The sequence below is a fragment of the Delphinapterus leucas genome, chromosome 15, assembly GCF_059928025.1.
Source record: "Delphinapterus leucas isolate spDelLeu-1000000601 "Yukka" chromosome 15, BTC_Dleu_Yukka2, whole genome shotgun sequence".
NCBI lineage: Eukaryota > Metazoa > Chordata > Mammalia > Artiodactyla > Monodontidae > Delphinapterus > Delphinapterus leucas.
The window spans coordinates 34358440-34371281 of NC_143143.1; the positions used below are offsets into that span (position 1 = coordinate 34358440).

The 12842-nt window shown below is 53.2% G+C and overlaps 2 protein-coding genes across 2 annotated transcripts in view; one reads left to right on the plus strand and one right to left on the minus strand.

The window, feature by feature from the left end:
• Window positions 1-306: 306 nt before the first annotated feature.
• On the minus strand, window positions 307-12167 carry DNAAF8 (dynein axonemal assembly factor 8). Its single transcript, XM_089896228.1, is given in 10 exon segments — window positions 307-2127; window positions 2940-3029; window positions 3488-3616; window positions 3753-3772; window positions 3774-3865; window positions 3868-4014; window positions 5417-5534; window positions 7113-7615; window positions 9996-10128; window positions 10605-12167. Coding segments are annotated over 10 exon segments (1623 nt in total). The 5' UTR covers window positions 10713-12167; the 3' UTR covers window positions 307-1844.
• Window positions 12168-12629: 462 nt separating this feature from the next.
• ANKS3 (ankyrin repeat and sterile alpha motif domain containing 3) overlaps window positions 12630-12842 on the plus strand; it is a 36499-nt gene continuing 36286 nt past the window's right edge. Inside the window, exon 1 of the mRNA XM_022594772.3 lies at window positions 12630-12842. The gene's annotated coding sequence lies outside the window, so the exon portion shown is untranslated.

The following is a 12842-nucleotide window of genomic DNA, read 5'->3' on the forward strand; positions in this document are numbered from 1 at the left end:
CCTTGGGACACGTACTATCCAGCCAGGCCAGTGTCACCAACCACCCGCCTGCCCCTTACAGGCTCACTTCTCACATCCAGGCTGGTGCTGGAGGTGGCTGCCTTCTGCCACCTGCGAGCTGGGCCCATCCAATGCCTGTTCCCTGACATTCTCTCACAGTCCTGTAACAGGTCTTCTTGATTCTCCTGCTCTAGATGGAAACTGAGACCCGAGAGCTTGAAGCACCTTGTCCAGGTGGCAGGACCAGCTTTCAACCCAGGTCCGAGCTCCCACCGCCTCATCCTCCTGGCTTTCCTTGATAGATAGTAATTCGCAGAGTTGAACTTGGAACTAAGTTTATTTTCTGTCACTGTTGGGGAAACATTCTGAGTGAACTTATTGCCATTAAAAGGGGTAGAGAGTGGGTGAAATGGAATTTTAAAAATAGCTTTTGTTCTTGAGGGCTAGTGGCTGCAGTGGAGGCTGTGTGCCATGTTCAGACTGCCTGCCCAGCGGCTGAGTCCTGACCATGCTAGAGTGGAGGGTGGGGGGCCTGCGGTGGGGGAGAGGATCCGGGGGCCCCAGGTGATGGTAGTCTGGCCACAGTCCCTGCCGGAGAGAGGCCTCCCCTGGGCCTCCCGTGACTGCCTCACATCTGGCCTGTAATGCAAATGTCCGTTGTGGGGAATGGGGGCTGCTGGTAAGGCCCCTGTGGCCCCGATCCTGGCTGCACGTGGCTGGCTGAGGCTGGGCAGGGCCTGTCTTACCTGGTGCAGGGCTGGATGGGAAGAGGCCCTTGCCCATCCTCAGGGCATAGCAGCCGGCGGTGACCCCAGCTAAATGCTGGAACATGTGCCCAAATGCCAAGGACCCTGCTGGGCTGCCTGATCCCATGGCCTCGGGAGCCTGAGGTGATTGCTGTGTTCTTCCCATTGGCAGACAAAGCAGAGGGGCACTGAGACTCTGAGACCTTGGAAACAAGTTGGAGAGAGAACAGAGGTGCTGCAGATCAGGGCTTCAGCCTGTTGGGAGCAGCTGGGCTGAGAACAACAGTTATGGAAGGACTCTGAAAATCGGGGCCGGGGTTGGGAGGTCGGGGGGATACTTCTAGGAAAGTAGACGGCAGAGCCGCCTGCGGCCCACAGCTCTTGCTGGTTGTCCACGGAGACAGTTTCAGGTGTTAGAACATTCACATTCTATCTGTATTTAAAAGTCCATCCACCTTTACTTTGGAAGCACCCTAAAACATATACGTACATGCCTTTGTGTCTTGGTTGAAGAAAAAAAAAAGCAAATTTCAATCTGCCCGTCTATCAAAAAGTTCATTTGGTCCGTGTGTGTGTGGTGGTTTGTGAATTTAGGAACACAAAAGAGCAAACATCCAGGACTCAGAAAATGAAGCTAAATTTTTCAAGACCTTTTCAATCCTGAAATTCTCCAAAGGAGTTTTAAGTTTTGGAGTTAAAAAGAAATAATAATAATATATGCACATTAAAGAGAAAAAAACGCAGAAATGGAAAAAGGTGAAAAAGCCTCGTGGTCCCACTATCAGAACAAAACCGTTGTCTTCACAGTGTTTCCTTCTGGTCCATTTTCAGAGGATTTGGGGCCATTTGATTTGTCATGCTACGCCTACAAGTTTGCACTGGCATCTTTGCTCTCAGTGCATGAAGATGTTCTGACTGAATTCTAGCAGAGGGCTGGCAGCAGATCCTCAGTTGGAGGGTCCCTGTGCTGCAAAGGCACATTCTGATGGAGACGGGAGAGCAAAGGGACCACCAGGGCCTCGGGTGTCGATGGAAAGTCAGATTATCCATTTATTCACCTCAGATTATTCACCTTTTCAGATCCGTTACTGGAGGCATCTACAATTGGCCCAGAGGAGGCACCAGGGCCTCCCTGGCTGTCCCTGGCCCAAGAGGGTCCCCCAGGGCCCTGGGACTTCCTCCTGGGGGTCTGGCCTGGGCACTCTGTCTCTCAGCCCAGAGTGTTACATGTTGCTTCCCCCCAGGGCTGGATCCAGCCGTATCTCCAGGGGCCTGAGCCTTCTGGCTTCTGGGACCCTTGCCAGCTGGCAGCTTGGGCTGAGCCGATGCCTTCTGAAATGCCCGGAGCTGTTGGAGGAGCTGACTCTTCCCCGTGCAGTCCCTGTGACACAAGAGAAGCAGCCTCCATCAGCACCCAGTGGAGCCAACCTCCCAATACTTTGCCACCGAAACAGGACACAGAGGAAAACCAGAGTGCTTCCGGGGCGTGTGCCTGGTTCTCAAGACACTAAAAAGTCAGGATTGCGGCCTTCCAGCCTTCGCCGTGTCAGCATGTTAAAGGCTTCTGGGAGGAAACCTGTGTGACACTTCTCAACCCAAGTTTGTTTTCCCTCTTTAATCCTATAATGCCTAGCTACACGCCACATTGCGGAAAAGCTGCGTTAGACTCTGACGTTCCCAAAGGATAGGATCTTCAGGCTCTGTAATTCTAAAAACGATGGAGACTGCCAGAGCATATAATGCAAATTCACCCCACAACCACGGGGTGGCCTCCACATGTCAGAGACATGAACCTTCCCTGAATTTGACATTTCACTTAATTGACTCAAGCCTTTCATTTCTGGCCGACAGCCATCACTTTATTCCATCCCTTCACTTTCTCTTCACTTTTATTGCCATCACTAGTAGGGAGCAAATCAAGTCGGGGGGGGGGCAATTTTTCAGAAAGAAAACGTAATCCCTTCTCAAGACCGAGCTAAGCATCCTTGGGGATGTCTGGAGAACAGGCCAGGCCAGACATTGCTGGGTTACCCTGCCCGCCTCCCAGACCCGCCCCCCAGACCCGCTCACACCCTCCTGTGCTAGCCCTGTGGGTGCCAGACAGCTGAAAGCACCGATGTTAACATGCGGGCGGGGGCTTGCTGCTGAGGCCAAGGTGAGCATCTCAGGCGGTGGGAGCCCCCTTGTGGTTACCGTAGCCTGGCTGGGCCCTGCTGGTCTCGCCGAGCTGCTGTCTCCTCTTCCCCCTCCTCGCTGTCAGAGGAGCTGGAGCTGGAGCTGGAGCTGCAGCTGCGGGGAGAGGAAAGGTGGGTTCCTCTGACCATAACCAGCCCACTCCAGCCAGGCATGGTTCCCACCAGGGACTTGGAGCACCCGGGTCTCCCTGGTGACCCAGGGCAGGAGGATGGGCAGGCTGGCCAAAGCCCAGCCAGCCAAAACCAAAGGGCCACTGCAAGTGGTGGAGGGACGCAGCCAGGGCCAGGTACCCCAGCCTAGGCTAAGTCTGCTTAGGACTCCGCCAGGAAAAGATAACCCTTGGCCCCAGCTTCCTCCCAACCTGCGGGGAGAGCCTGCTGCTGGGACCCAGTGGGACTGTGGGCCAGGCTCAGTTCTTGGCCAAAAGCACTTCTCAAGTGAGCAGTGCCCCCAGGACCTGCCTGTCCAAGTCCCCCTTCCTCCTGAGGCCAACATGGCAACCTGAAGGAGCAGGTTTGCGGCAGGGCTGTCACTGCTCCCTGTACCTTTCCGAGGGCCCATGGTCTGATGGCTTTGTCGGCCGCAGGTCAATGAAGACGGTAGGAGGCCCTGCTGGGCTCCTTAGCCACGTGTCCATGGCCAGCGCCTGGAAGCCCAGCTCCCTGGAAGCACATCTGGGGTGAGAGGAGCCGGGCGGCTGAGTCACTTCCCGGTGACCACTGTGTGCTCTGCCACTTATGTCCTGGGCAAGGCAACCTCTCTGAGCCTCAGTTTCCCTGTTTGTAAAATGGGGGTAATGGTAGCACCTACCTGATCATATTCTTGAGATAAAAGAGAAATACACATCAAGTGCCCCACCCATAAATCAAGGCCCAATAAATGCTGAGAGAAGCCAATTCTAGAGAGGACAGGGGCCATGCGTGGTCCCACCTGCTTCCGGCCTCCTGTGGCTTGATGTCCTGGGGCATGTCAGAAGGCACCCTCCAGGCAGAGGAAAAGGCTCTGGACTGCATGGCACATAGGAGGGTGAGTTGTTCCATGAGCCTGTCCTGGGTGCTCGGCTTGGCATGGTCTGTGGGGAGGGGGGAGGCAGCTTAGTGGGGATGCAGCCCCCTTTGACTCACAGCAGCCTGAGCCTCAGGACCCCTCGTGTGGACATGCCTGCGCTTGTGCTCGGAGAAGTGCTGGGGGCCAGCGGAGGCCCAGCCCACCCTCTGCCGCTCACAGCTTTTGTGTCGCACCCTTCAGCTCAGCAGGGTGAGGGGCGCTGTCTTCTTCAGCAGGGAGCTGTGTGTGAGCCCGGGAAGCAGGGGTGACGTCCTGTTAACAGTGTAGTCCACGTTCTCACTCCGGTCCCACTTGTCAGAGGGAACCATCAATAACAGTTCTGCGTATTTGCTTTTTTTTTTTTAAGAAGCAATGGGATCATCCTCTATAGATTTTTTTTTTTTACTGAATATATTTTACATTTTTCTGTGTTGAGAGAAATGAATAGATAGATAGATGATAGATAGATAGATTCCATTTGTTGAGCTGCAGAGAATTCTCTGGTTGACTGATTAGCTAGACTCCTACTGAATGTTGAATGTGGTTTGCTTCCAGTTTTTCACAAGTATGAACAATGTTGCAATGAACATCTGTGAGGGTGTGTTTAGGACAGCCTTTAGAAGTGGAATCAATAGCTTAATCAAAGGCTTATGTGCCTTTAAATGGAGAACAGATTCTGCCACATTGCCCACCAAAAGGGGGCACCAACTACAGCCCCCCAGCCCTGCCCCAACTTGTAGGAGTGTGAGTTTCTCCATATCCTGCTCTAAGGGGTTAAATTCCAAACAAAACCCTTTTTAAAATAGCACCAGGGGCTCTTGGCCACAAAGGAGCCTTTGCTCTGGAACCGGAGGCCGGAACCCCCGCAGCACCTTTGCCTCGGACCTGCCTCCACTCACCGTTGTGGGCCAGAGTGGCCGGGAGGGGACAGGGAACTCTTTTACAAAACTGCCCAGAGTGAGGCCACAAGTGCAATGAAGGAATCATCCCTGGCTTTGTTTGGTAAACGTGGAGGCAGTGGAACCAGGATTCTGTTTAGGAGTGGGCTGAAGGGGTACCAAATGCAGGATTACTTTGCTCCCACAAAGAAAGAGACGCAGGCCTGAGGAGGTGAGGGGGAAGAAAAGGCAGGGACCCTGTCTGAAGGGCTTCCTCTCGTATCCCCAAGGCCTGGTCCACCCCAGGAACATAGCAGGCAGTCACACATGTAATGGATGAATGAATGAGTGTCAGTGAGTGAATGGATGGGTGGATAAAGTCTTGCATCCTGGGTGTGCAGGACGGCGAGGGCTGAGCAGCAGAGAGGCGCAGCAGATGTGGCGAGCTGCTGGGCTGACTGTGCCCAGCCCATTGCCCTATTTTATTGGGAGGCCCTGGAAGGAGCCACTTGTGGGTATGCACTGGGGCCCCGGCGTTCAAGGTCAGACCTTGGCCCTGGAGGCGGTCTGCTGCCCACCACGCGGCTCCAGAAGCGCCATCTCCCAGTTCCTCTTCTCGCTCGGTCAGACTCTGAAGGACTTGATCCAAATCCCACTCTTCAAGTTGCTGAGATAAGTAAAGTGGTGATTATGAGGCTGCTGTGGGGTCCCAGGGACAGGAGTGCCAGATTTCACAGCTGCCATGACCCACACAGGCAGTTCTGGGATGTCTTGGGCAGAAACCAGGGCTGAGATGAGGCAGCTCGCTCACCCACCCCGTGTGGGTTGCAGAATGAACTTCCTCCGTGAAGGCTGGTGAGGCCGCCTACCTTCCTACGCAATAGTTTTATTTCTGGCACAAAGACGTTGTCTGACTTGGAGGAAACTCAGTGTCGTATTAAAACTTTTTAGGTTCATGCAGGTTTAGAATGTTGGGAGGTTAAAACGTTTTGCTCTTTTAAGAAACAGATTGTTCCAGGCAGGTGCTAGGACTGGAGGGCCTGGAAGACGGGTGTGGAGGCGGTGGTGTGATGAGGGGGGAGGACGTTAATCAGGAATTATTATGTCTTGTGTATGGCCTTGCAGCTCCTTGTAGCCCCATAGGGGAATGAAGATAAAGGGGTTCAAGGAAAGAATGGAATTGATAGGATAGAATTGGTGAAAGTGACCTCCATGTACACCTTGATGCCAGTTTTCTCTAAGTTGTTAAGAAAATTTGTCAAATAAGGCAAAAAAGAGTTTTGTGATGTTTTAGTGTCATGCGGGAGCATCTTCTAAGGAGCCCATCTTTCTAGGGGAGGGCTGGTGTGCACAGTTGACCAGGGCTCACCTGTTTGACAACTTCGTAAAACTGAGAAGTGTGACGGTTTTCTTTTCCGTCCATTGGAGCAGCTAACCCCAAAGGTACCAGTTCTGTTGCCCTGTAAGTGCTGACCTATTGTACTTAATGTAGCAATTTAATCTCTGCGTTCCTTCCCCCCTCCCCACCCCCCACCATGTACAAAATCCCAGTTTCTCATAATCCCTTTGAACCGGCTTTGTCATCCTGCTGGTTCCCTTGTTAATGAGCTAAATACAGGGGCTCACCATTTGTATGAGAACAAGGGCTTGATGTGAGATTACACTTTGTCAAATCTGTTACCTATCTCATATATCTTCATGATCATGCTTGGGTTTAGTATTCTTTTTTCTTTGTTTAAAGAAGGCTGGGGTCTCCTTGCTCTTCCTTGTTCACTTTAACTCTGAGGATGGTCTGTCAGATAGGTAGGACTGCCTGCCTGATGATGGGCCTGGTGCCATGGGCCTAAGGTTGTTGCTATAGACTGAATCTCTTTGTCCCTCCAAATTCATGTGTTGAAATCCTAACCCCCAATGTGATGGTATTTGGAGGTGATTAGGTCATGAAGGTGGAACTCTCATGAATGGGATTAGTGCCCTTAAAAAGGAGACCCCAGAGCGCTCCCTCACCCCTTACAAATGAACCAGGAAGCATGCTCTCACCAGACACCAAATGTGATGGAGCCTTGACCTTGGACTTCCAGCCTCCAGACTGTGAAAAATGAATTTCTGTTGTTTAAGACCCCCAGTCTATGGGATTTTTGTTACTGTGGCCCAAAGAGACTAACACAGGCATAGTGGGCCAGCCCTCGAGTTGGCCTGGGGAGGACCATTGCCCCGGGGAAGGCTGGGCTAGGGGGATGCCTACCTGGAGGGAGAGCAAGGGCGGTCCCCGCTGGGGCCCCTGTGGCAGTGTTTCCGCAGCATCACAGGGCATCTCCTTCACTCCACTCAGGTCTTGGCAGGCTGGGTCCTGGGCATCCCAGGTGACTTTGTGAAGTATGTCTTTCTCGATCATCTTCCTTCTCTCCCTCCGGAGGGCTCTGCGGTTTGCAGAGTCTGAGCCCTCCTGGGCCCATGAGGCAGTGCCTGGGGGCTCTGTCTGCAGGCCTGCTTCCTGAGGGGAGAGAGTGGCCTCTCCCTGTGGCCCCTGGCAAGGACTCTGTGATGTACTGGTGTTGAAGGCTGTGTCCCCATCGTCATCCTGCCACGTGGGGGTCTCCACAGGCATCCTGAGAAGAGAGCTGCTCTCATCACAGCTCTGCAAAGGCCTGCCAGGGGCCCTTCCTTGCAGAGAGACTGACTCCTGGGCCTGGGGCCCAGCGTTCCACTCTCCCCAGGGTTCCCCGGCGGATTCCACAGGCACTACAGCTGGCTACAGGGGAAACAAGCGTCCTCGGTTAGCAGCCTCAAAACATACCTCGGGGAGTTTTTGTGTGCGGTAAGATGTGTATAGAACATAAAATCTGCCATGTGAACCATTTTTTTGTTTGTTTGTTTGTTTGTTTTGCGGTATGCGGGCCTCTCACTGTCGTGGCCTCTCCCGTTGCGGACCACAGGCCCCGGACGCGCAGGCTCAGCGGCCATGGCTCACGCTCCGCGGCATGTGGGATCCTCCCGGACCGGGGCACGAACCCGTGTCCCCTGCATTGGTAGGCGGACTCTCAACCACTGCGCCACCACGGAAGCCCCATGTGAACCATTTTTAAATGTACAGTTCAGTGGCATTGAGTATATTCATCATGTGGTGCAGCCATCACCACTGTCTATTTACAAAGCTTTTTCATCACCCTGAACAGAAACTTTGTACCTCCCCTCCCCCAGCGCCTGGTAAATGCTCATCTACTTCTTGTCTCTATGGGTTTACCTGTTCAAGATATTTCATAGGCGTGGAATCACACAATATTTGTCTCTTGTGTCCTTCCATTTAGCTTAGTGTTTCCAAGGTTCGCCCATGTTGCGGCATGTGTTAGAACTGCATTCCTTTTCATGGATGAATAATATTCTGTTGTATGGATGGTCCTCATTGTGTTTAACCATTCTGTCTGTTGATGGATACTCAGGTTGTTCCCCCCTTTTGGCCATTGTGAACAGGCACACAGCAGTTAGAGGTGGACAAGATGAGACCCAGGCCCTTTGTCTCCAGAGTGAGCCCACGGCCTCAACCCCTGTGAGTTGCTACAGACTTTCCCATCCCAGGTTAAAAAATAATTGTCCAGAAGAGTTGCCGAGGTAATTGTAGAAATGAAGAAAACACAAAATAAAGTGACATGGACATGGTTCCAATTGAACTAATCAGGGGACTTGGCAGCCCTGGCAATTCTCCTGTTTGAGGTTATTTCAGATATATTTCTAGGCATGGCTGAGGGTGTGGGTGGTTTCTGTCATGGTGCTGGGAGGGGACACGCCCTGGCTCCGTAAGATGACCCTGTGTCAGTGCTTGCACTCAGAACTGCAGAGTCTTGGCATGTACCCACTCCGTCCAAATACCAAACTCCAGCATAGCTTCTGGCAGCGTAAGCCTGTGCCCCTAGGATTACCCCAGCGCCCCATTAAAATGCCTGCCTGAGAAAGCTCCATGCTGCCAGGAGAATTTATTATTTGTTCTAGCCAACACCTGATGATAGGCCCCTGACCTCCCTTTCTTAGAGCACTTACTAAAAAAGTCTTATAATTGTGAATATGTGTCTCTTACAACCCAGAAGCATCTGTCACTGACCTGAGAGCCGTTCCCTTGAAATATACTCATCAGGAAGGACAGGGCCTCTGCCTCCCTTCTCTGTGGGAGGATAGGCTCCTGCCTCCCACACCTGCCAAGCAGCAGACACACCTGGCCTAATTGCAGCTTCACTGACCGGCTCTTCGTGACTTTTCACTTTTCTGACTCCACTGAGCCCTCCTCACCCCCTCCCTCAGTCTTCCTTTGAAACACCCGTCACCTCTGCACAAATCAGATGGAGCTCAGCTCTTTCCCCTGCTGTCAGTAGTTACCGAATAAAATCTCCTTCCACTGCTTTAACTAAGCATCAAGCCATTAACTTTAGATGTAAGAGTTCTTGGTCTTACCTGAGACCCTGGGAAATGGGGAGACAATAGGATGGAAAATTCCCTCTGACATTTGGCAATGACCGCAACTACAATACTTAATTCTGAGCGTTCTGTGGCACTTGCTAATTGTTTTCTGTATTCATCTTACCTTCCCAGCGAGGGGCACCTCTTACCTCTGAATCCCCACTGTTGCCCTTATTCAATCAACAAATGTTTAGGGAGGGCAGGATTTTGTGAGAAGCCAGATAGTGCTGAAGCCAGCTGGGTTAAAGGAGGCATTTATGACAACAAATTGTGACAATGGTCAGAGAGCTCAGGTGGAAATAGGACAGCTGGGAGGTGTGTGTGTGCGTGTGTGTGTGCGTGTGTGTGTGTGTGTGTGTGTGTGTGTGGTGAGGGGTCAAAGGGAAGAGCAGGGAGCAAAATCAGATAGAAAATCTCATCCCCACCCCCAGCTCTAAGTGTTCTGGGCTCCTGGGAGCATGATGTGCACAAGGCCATTAGATATTTGGTGTCTGAACTCCTTGGGTTATACCTGGAGAAAGGCTTGGGTGTGCAGAGATGCTATACCAGGGGCTTTAACCTCTTTAGACCCACATTGCTGTTAGAGTCCAGCGAGGGCCATGGACACCCAGACCCACACCCACACCCTATTGTGCTTAAAGGGTCCTGGCTTCATGGATCCCTGGATCCTGCATTCCACAGACCTCAGGAGGAGACCCAGAGGAAGTGACCCAGGCCCCGTCAGGGTCTTCGGCCAGTTCTTCTGACAAGTCTGGAATCAGGGAGGTTTGATTTCGCTGGAAGATGAACAGCTCCTCTTCCTCGCAGTTTGACTGTGGACAAATGAGAGTTCTCTGGATTATATGGCAGCAGGCAGGGCCAGGTGCACCTCAGCTTCCACCCACCCTCCCTTCCCCGCTGCTCTCCAGCTGTCTGGGCAGACCAGTTCTCTTCCGAAGGGACTCGCCATGGCTGGTTCCTGCCGCTGACTTAGAAATGGGCTTGGCAGCACCACCTGGTGAAGGTGAGATCCAGGGCTCCCAGTTCTGCACGTACCTGCCACCCCTAAGACTTTGCGTACAGCAGCTGCTCACTTAGTGCCTGGCACTAAATGAACAGAGCAGTGAGGTGACAGCTGAAAGAGCAGAGTCTGGGCCTCCCCGTACCCTGCAACAGGGAACCTTGGTGCTTCACTTACATGACATTGAGCTGATAAGCTCCAAAGCGGTCCTTGGTCGGCATGATGTCTGTCATGGGAAGAAAGGGCATTGGGGGCCTAGGAAGATGTAGGAAGAAGGTGCTTGCTTACCGAGGAGGAATCTGAGTCCAGAGATGGGAGCTGCTCCTTGACGGCCTCAAGGATGGCGTCCCAGGGATTGGGCAGTAAGGGCTCCACATCTTTGTCATGGGATGCCATGGGATGCTTCTCAGTGTGCCATCATCCAAGGAACCTTGCTGAGGACATGGAGTGAGGTGAGAGGGTCCAGGAGCAAAGGGTCAAGAGCTCAGGGGGCTGCCTTTTCAAAGCATATACCATCTCTTGCCTTGGGGGATGAAAACAGATTGGGAGGCCACCCACCCCTTCTTCCTTCTAGTCTGCAGGTTCCTGTTACTGAGGGCCAGGCACTGTGCCCTGCATTGTGTGTGTGTGTGTGTGTGCAAGTGTGTATGTGTGTGTAGTGCAGTATGGAGCCTGCAGATGTATGTACATAGTGATATTTTATGATAATATATAGATATATGTATTGATATATAATGATATATGTACTTGATGTGTAGGTATATGGATGATATACAGAATGATACATGTATATGACATACAGATATTTGTAAACTATGTATATCCCATACAACAGACACTATTATTATCTACATTTTATAGGCTGAGATTATATCATTAGTAAAGACAAAGACAGAATTTGTATCAAAGTCAGAGGGGATTTCAAGCCCCACTACTCTTTACTGCCTCCTTACAAAGGAACAGACTAGAGACATTTTGGAGTCCCGCGGACACATTTTTTGGAGTTGACACTCAAATTAACCCCTTATACCCAGGCACTTAGGCAACACGTCCCAGAGTCTAACAGAAGGCCCGGTCCCTCAGGGGTCAAGGGGGCTTAGAAATGTGGGGTGATGGTACTTCAGAGCCAGTGTCTGGAGAGTACTTGCAGCCTGAGAGCCCTCTGTAACCATAAAATGGGAAAAGAACACTCCTGCCCCAGCCCTGGTTCCCATCAGGAAAGCAGCAGGTGAGTGGGGGCTTCTTACTTCTGTGCTCACAGGAGTGGGGCAGGAGCTTGGTGCACCTGACCTGGGAACAGCAGAGTGGGGACATATCTGGTATATACGTCACGGGATGTTCTCCGGCTGCAGGTCAGGTCAGAGGGCAACAGAATCACCCAGGTGAAGGGGACTACCAGAGACTCTAAGTCCTCCAGGAGGACAAGGCAATAGGGGAGGGAAAGGCATTACAGGCTGCGGGAAGAGCACGTAAGAGCTCAGAGGAGTGAAAAGTGCCCAACATGTGTGGGAAGAAGTTTTCAGTTGCTGGAATATACGGTGCAAACGGACAAGATCGTGAAGGGTCCTGAACGCCAAGTTGAGGAGCTTGGCTCACCCAGCAGACGAGGTTTACGCTAAACACTGCACGAAACAGCAGCTCCCTCCGAATCCTGACTGCCTCCACGTCCGTTTCTTGGCTGCAGCCCGTTAGCCCCGCCCAAAGCTCCGACGCCCCACCCCTTCCTGCCGCCGGTCAGCCGGTTGTTATGACAACTAGACGCCAAAGTCCTCCTGGGTCAGGCTTTTAAATTCTAAAGGTCGGAAACAGGAAACCCATCGTGCGTCCTCCCACCGATCCCCAACTCGTTTCCCCAGCCCCCACCCCGTCCAACTCCCAACATTTATCTCCGCAGCTGCGGCAAGCCCGAGGCCGTTCACCTCGGCCTCAGCCTCCCCGCCTGGCGTGGTCCAGACAGGGATATAAACAGGCTCCAGCGCGTCCCTCCGGTCGTGTTCTCCCCTTTGGGCCGCGGCGTAATTACTGAGGCTGTCGCTGCCTTCGGAATCCCCGCTCAGCAGAGTATTATACTACGGCACTGCCAACTCCTTCCCACCCCCCGCTCTTCTTTCGGGGCTTGGAGCGTCCTGTCTCTCCTGAAACTCCATTGGTTTCCCTGGCCAGCGGAGGGGCGCGGTAGGGCGAAATCCCCCTGCTCATTGGATGCCGCCGACGTCACACAGCGAGCTGGGCGGGCTGACCGGAAGGTCCAGGTGCGGGACGGACGAATTCCACAGCGCCCGGGGGACCCGCGAGCGTCCCGGCGTGCTCCGCGCCTCTCGCAACCACTTCCGGGGCGGGAGCGGGGCCGCTGGGTCCGCGCGCTGTGGTGGAGGCCGGCGCGGAAGCACCCCGGACGGGCGCGGCCGAGGGAGCGAGGTGGAAAGTGGGCAGGGGTAGACGGCGGCGGCGGCGGCGACGGCGGCGGCGGCGGCGGCGGCGGCAGCAGCAGCCCCAGGGCTGCCCGCGGCCCGAGGTCCAGCGCAG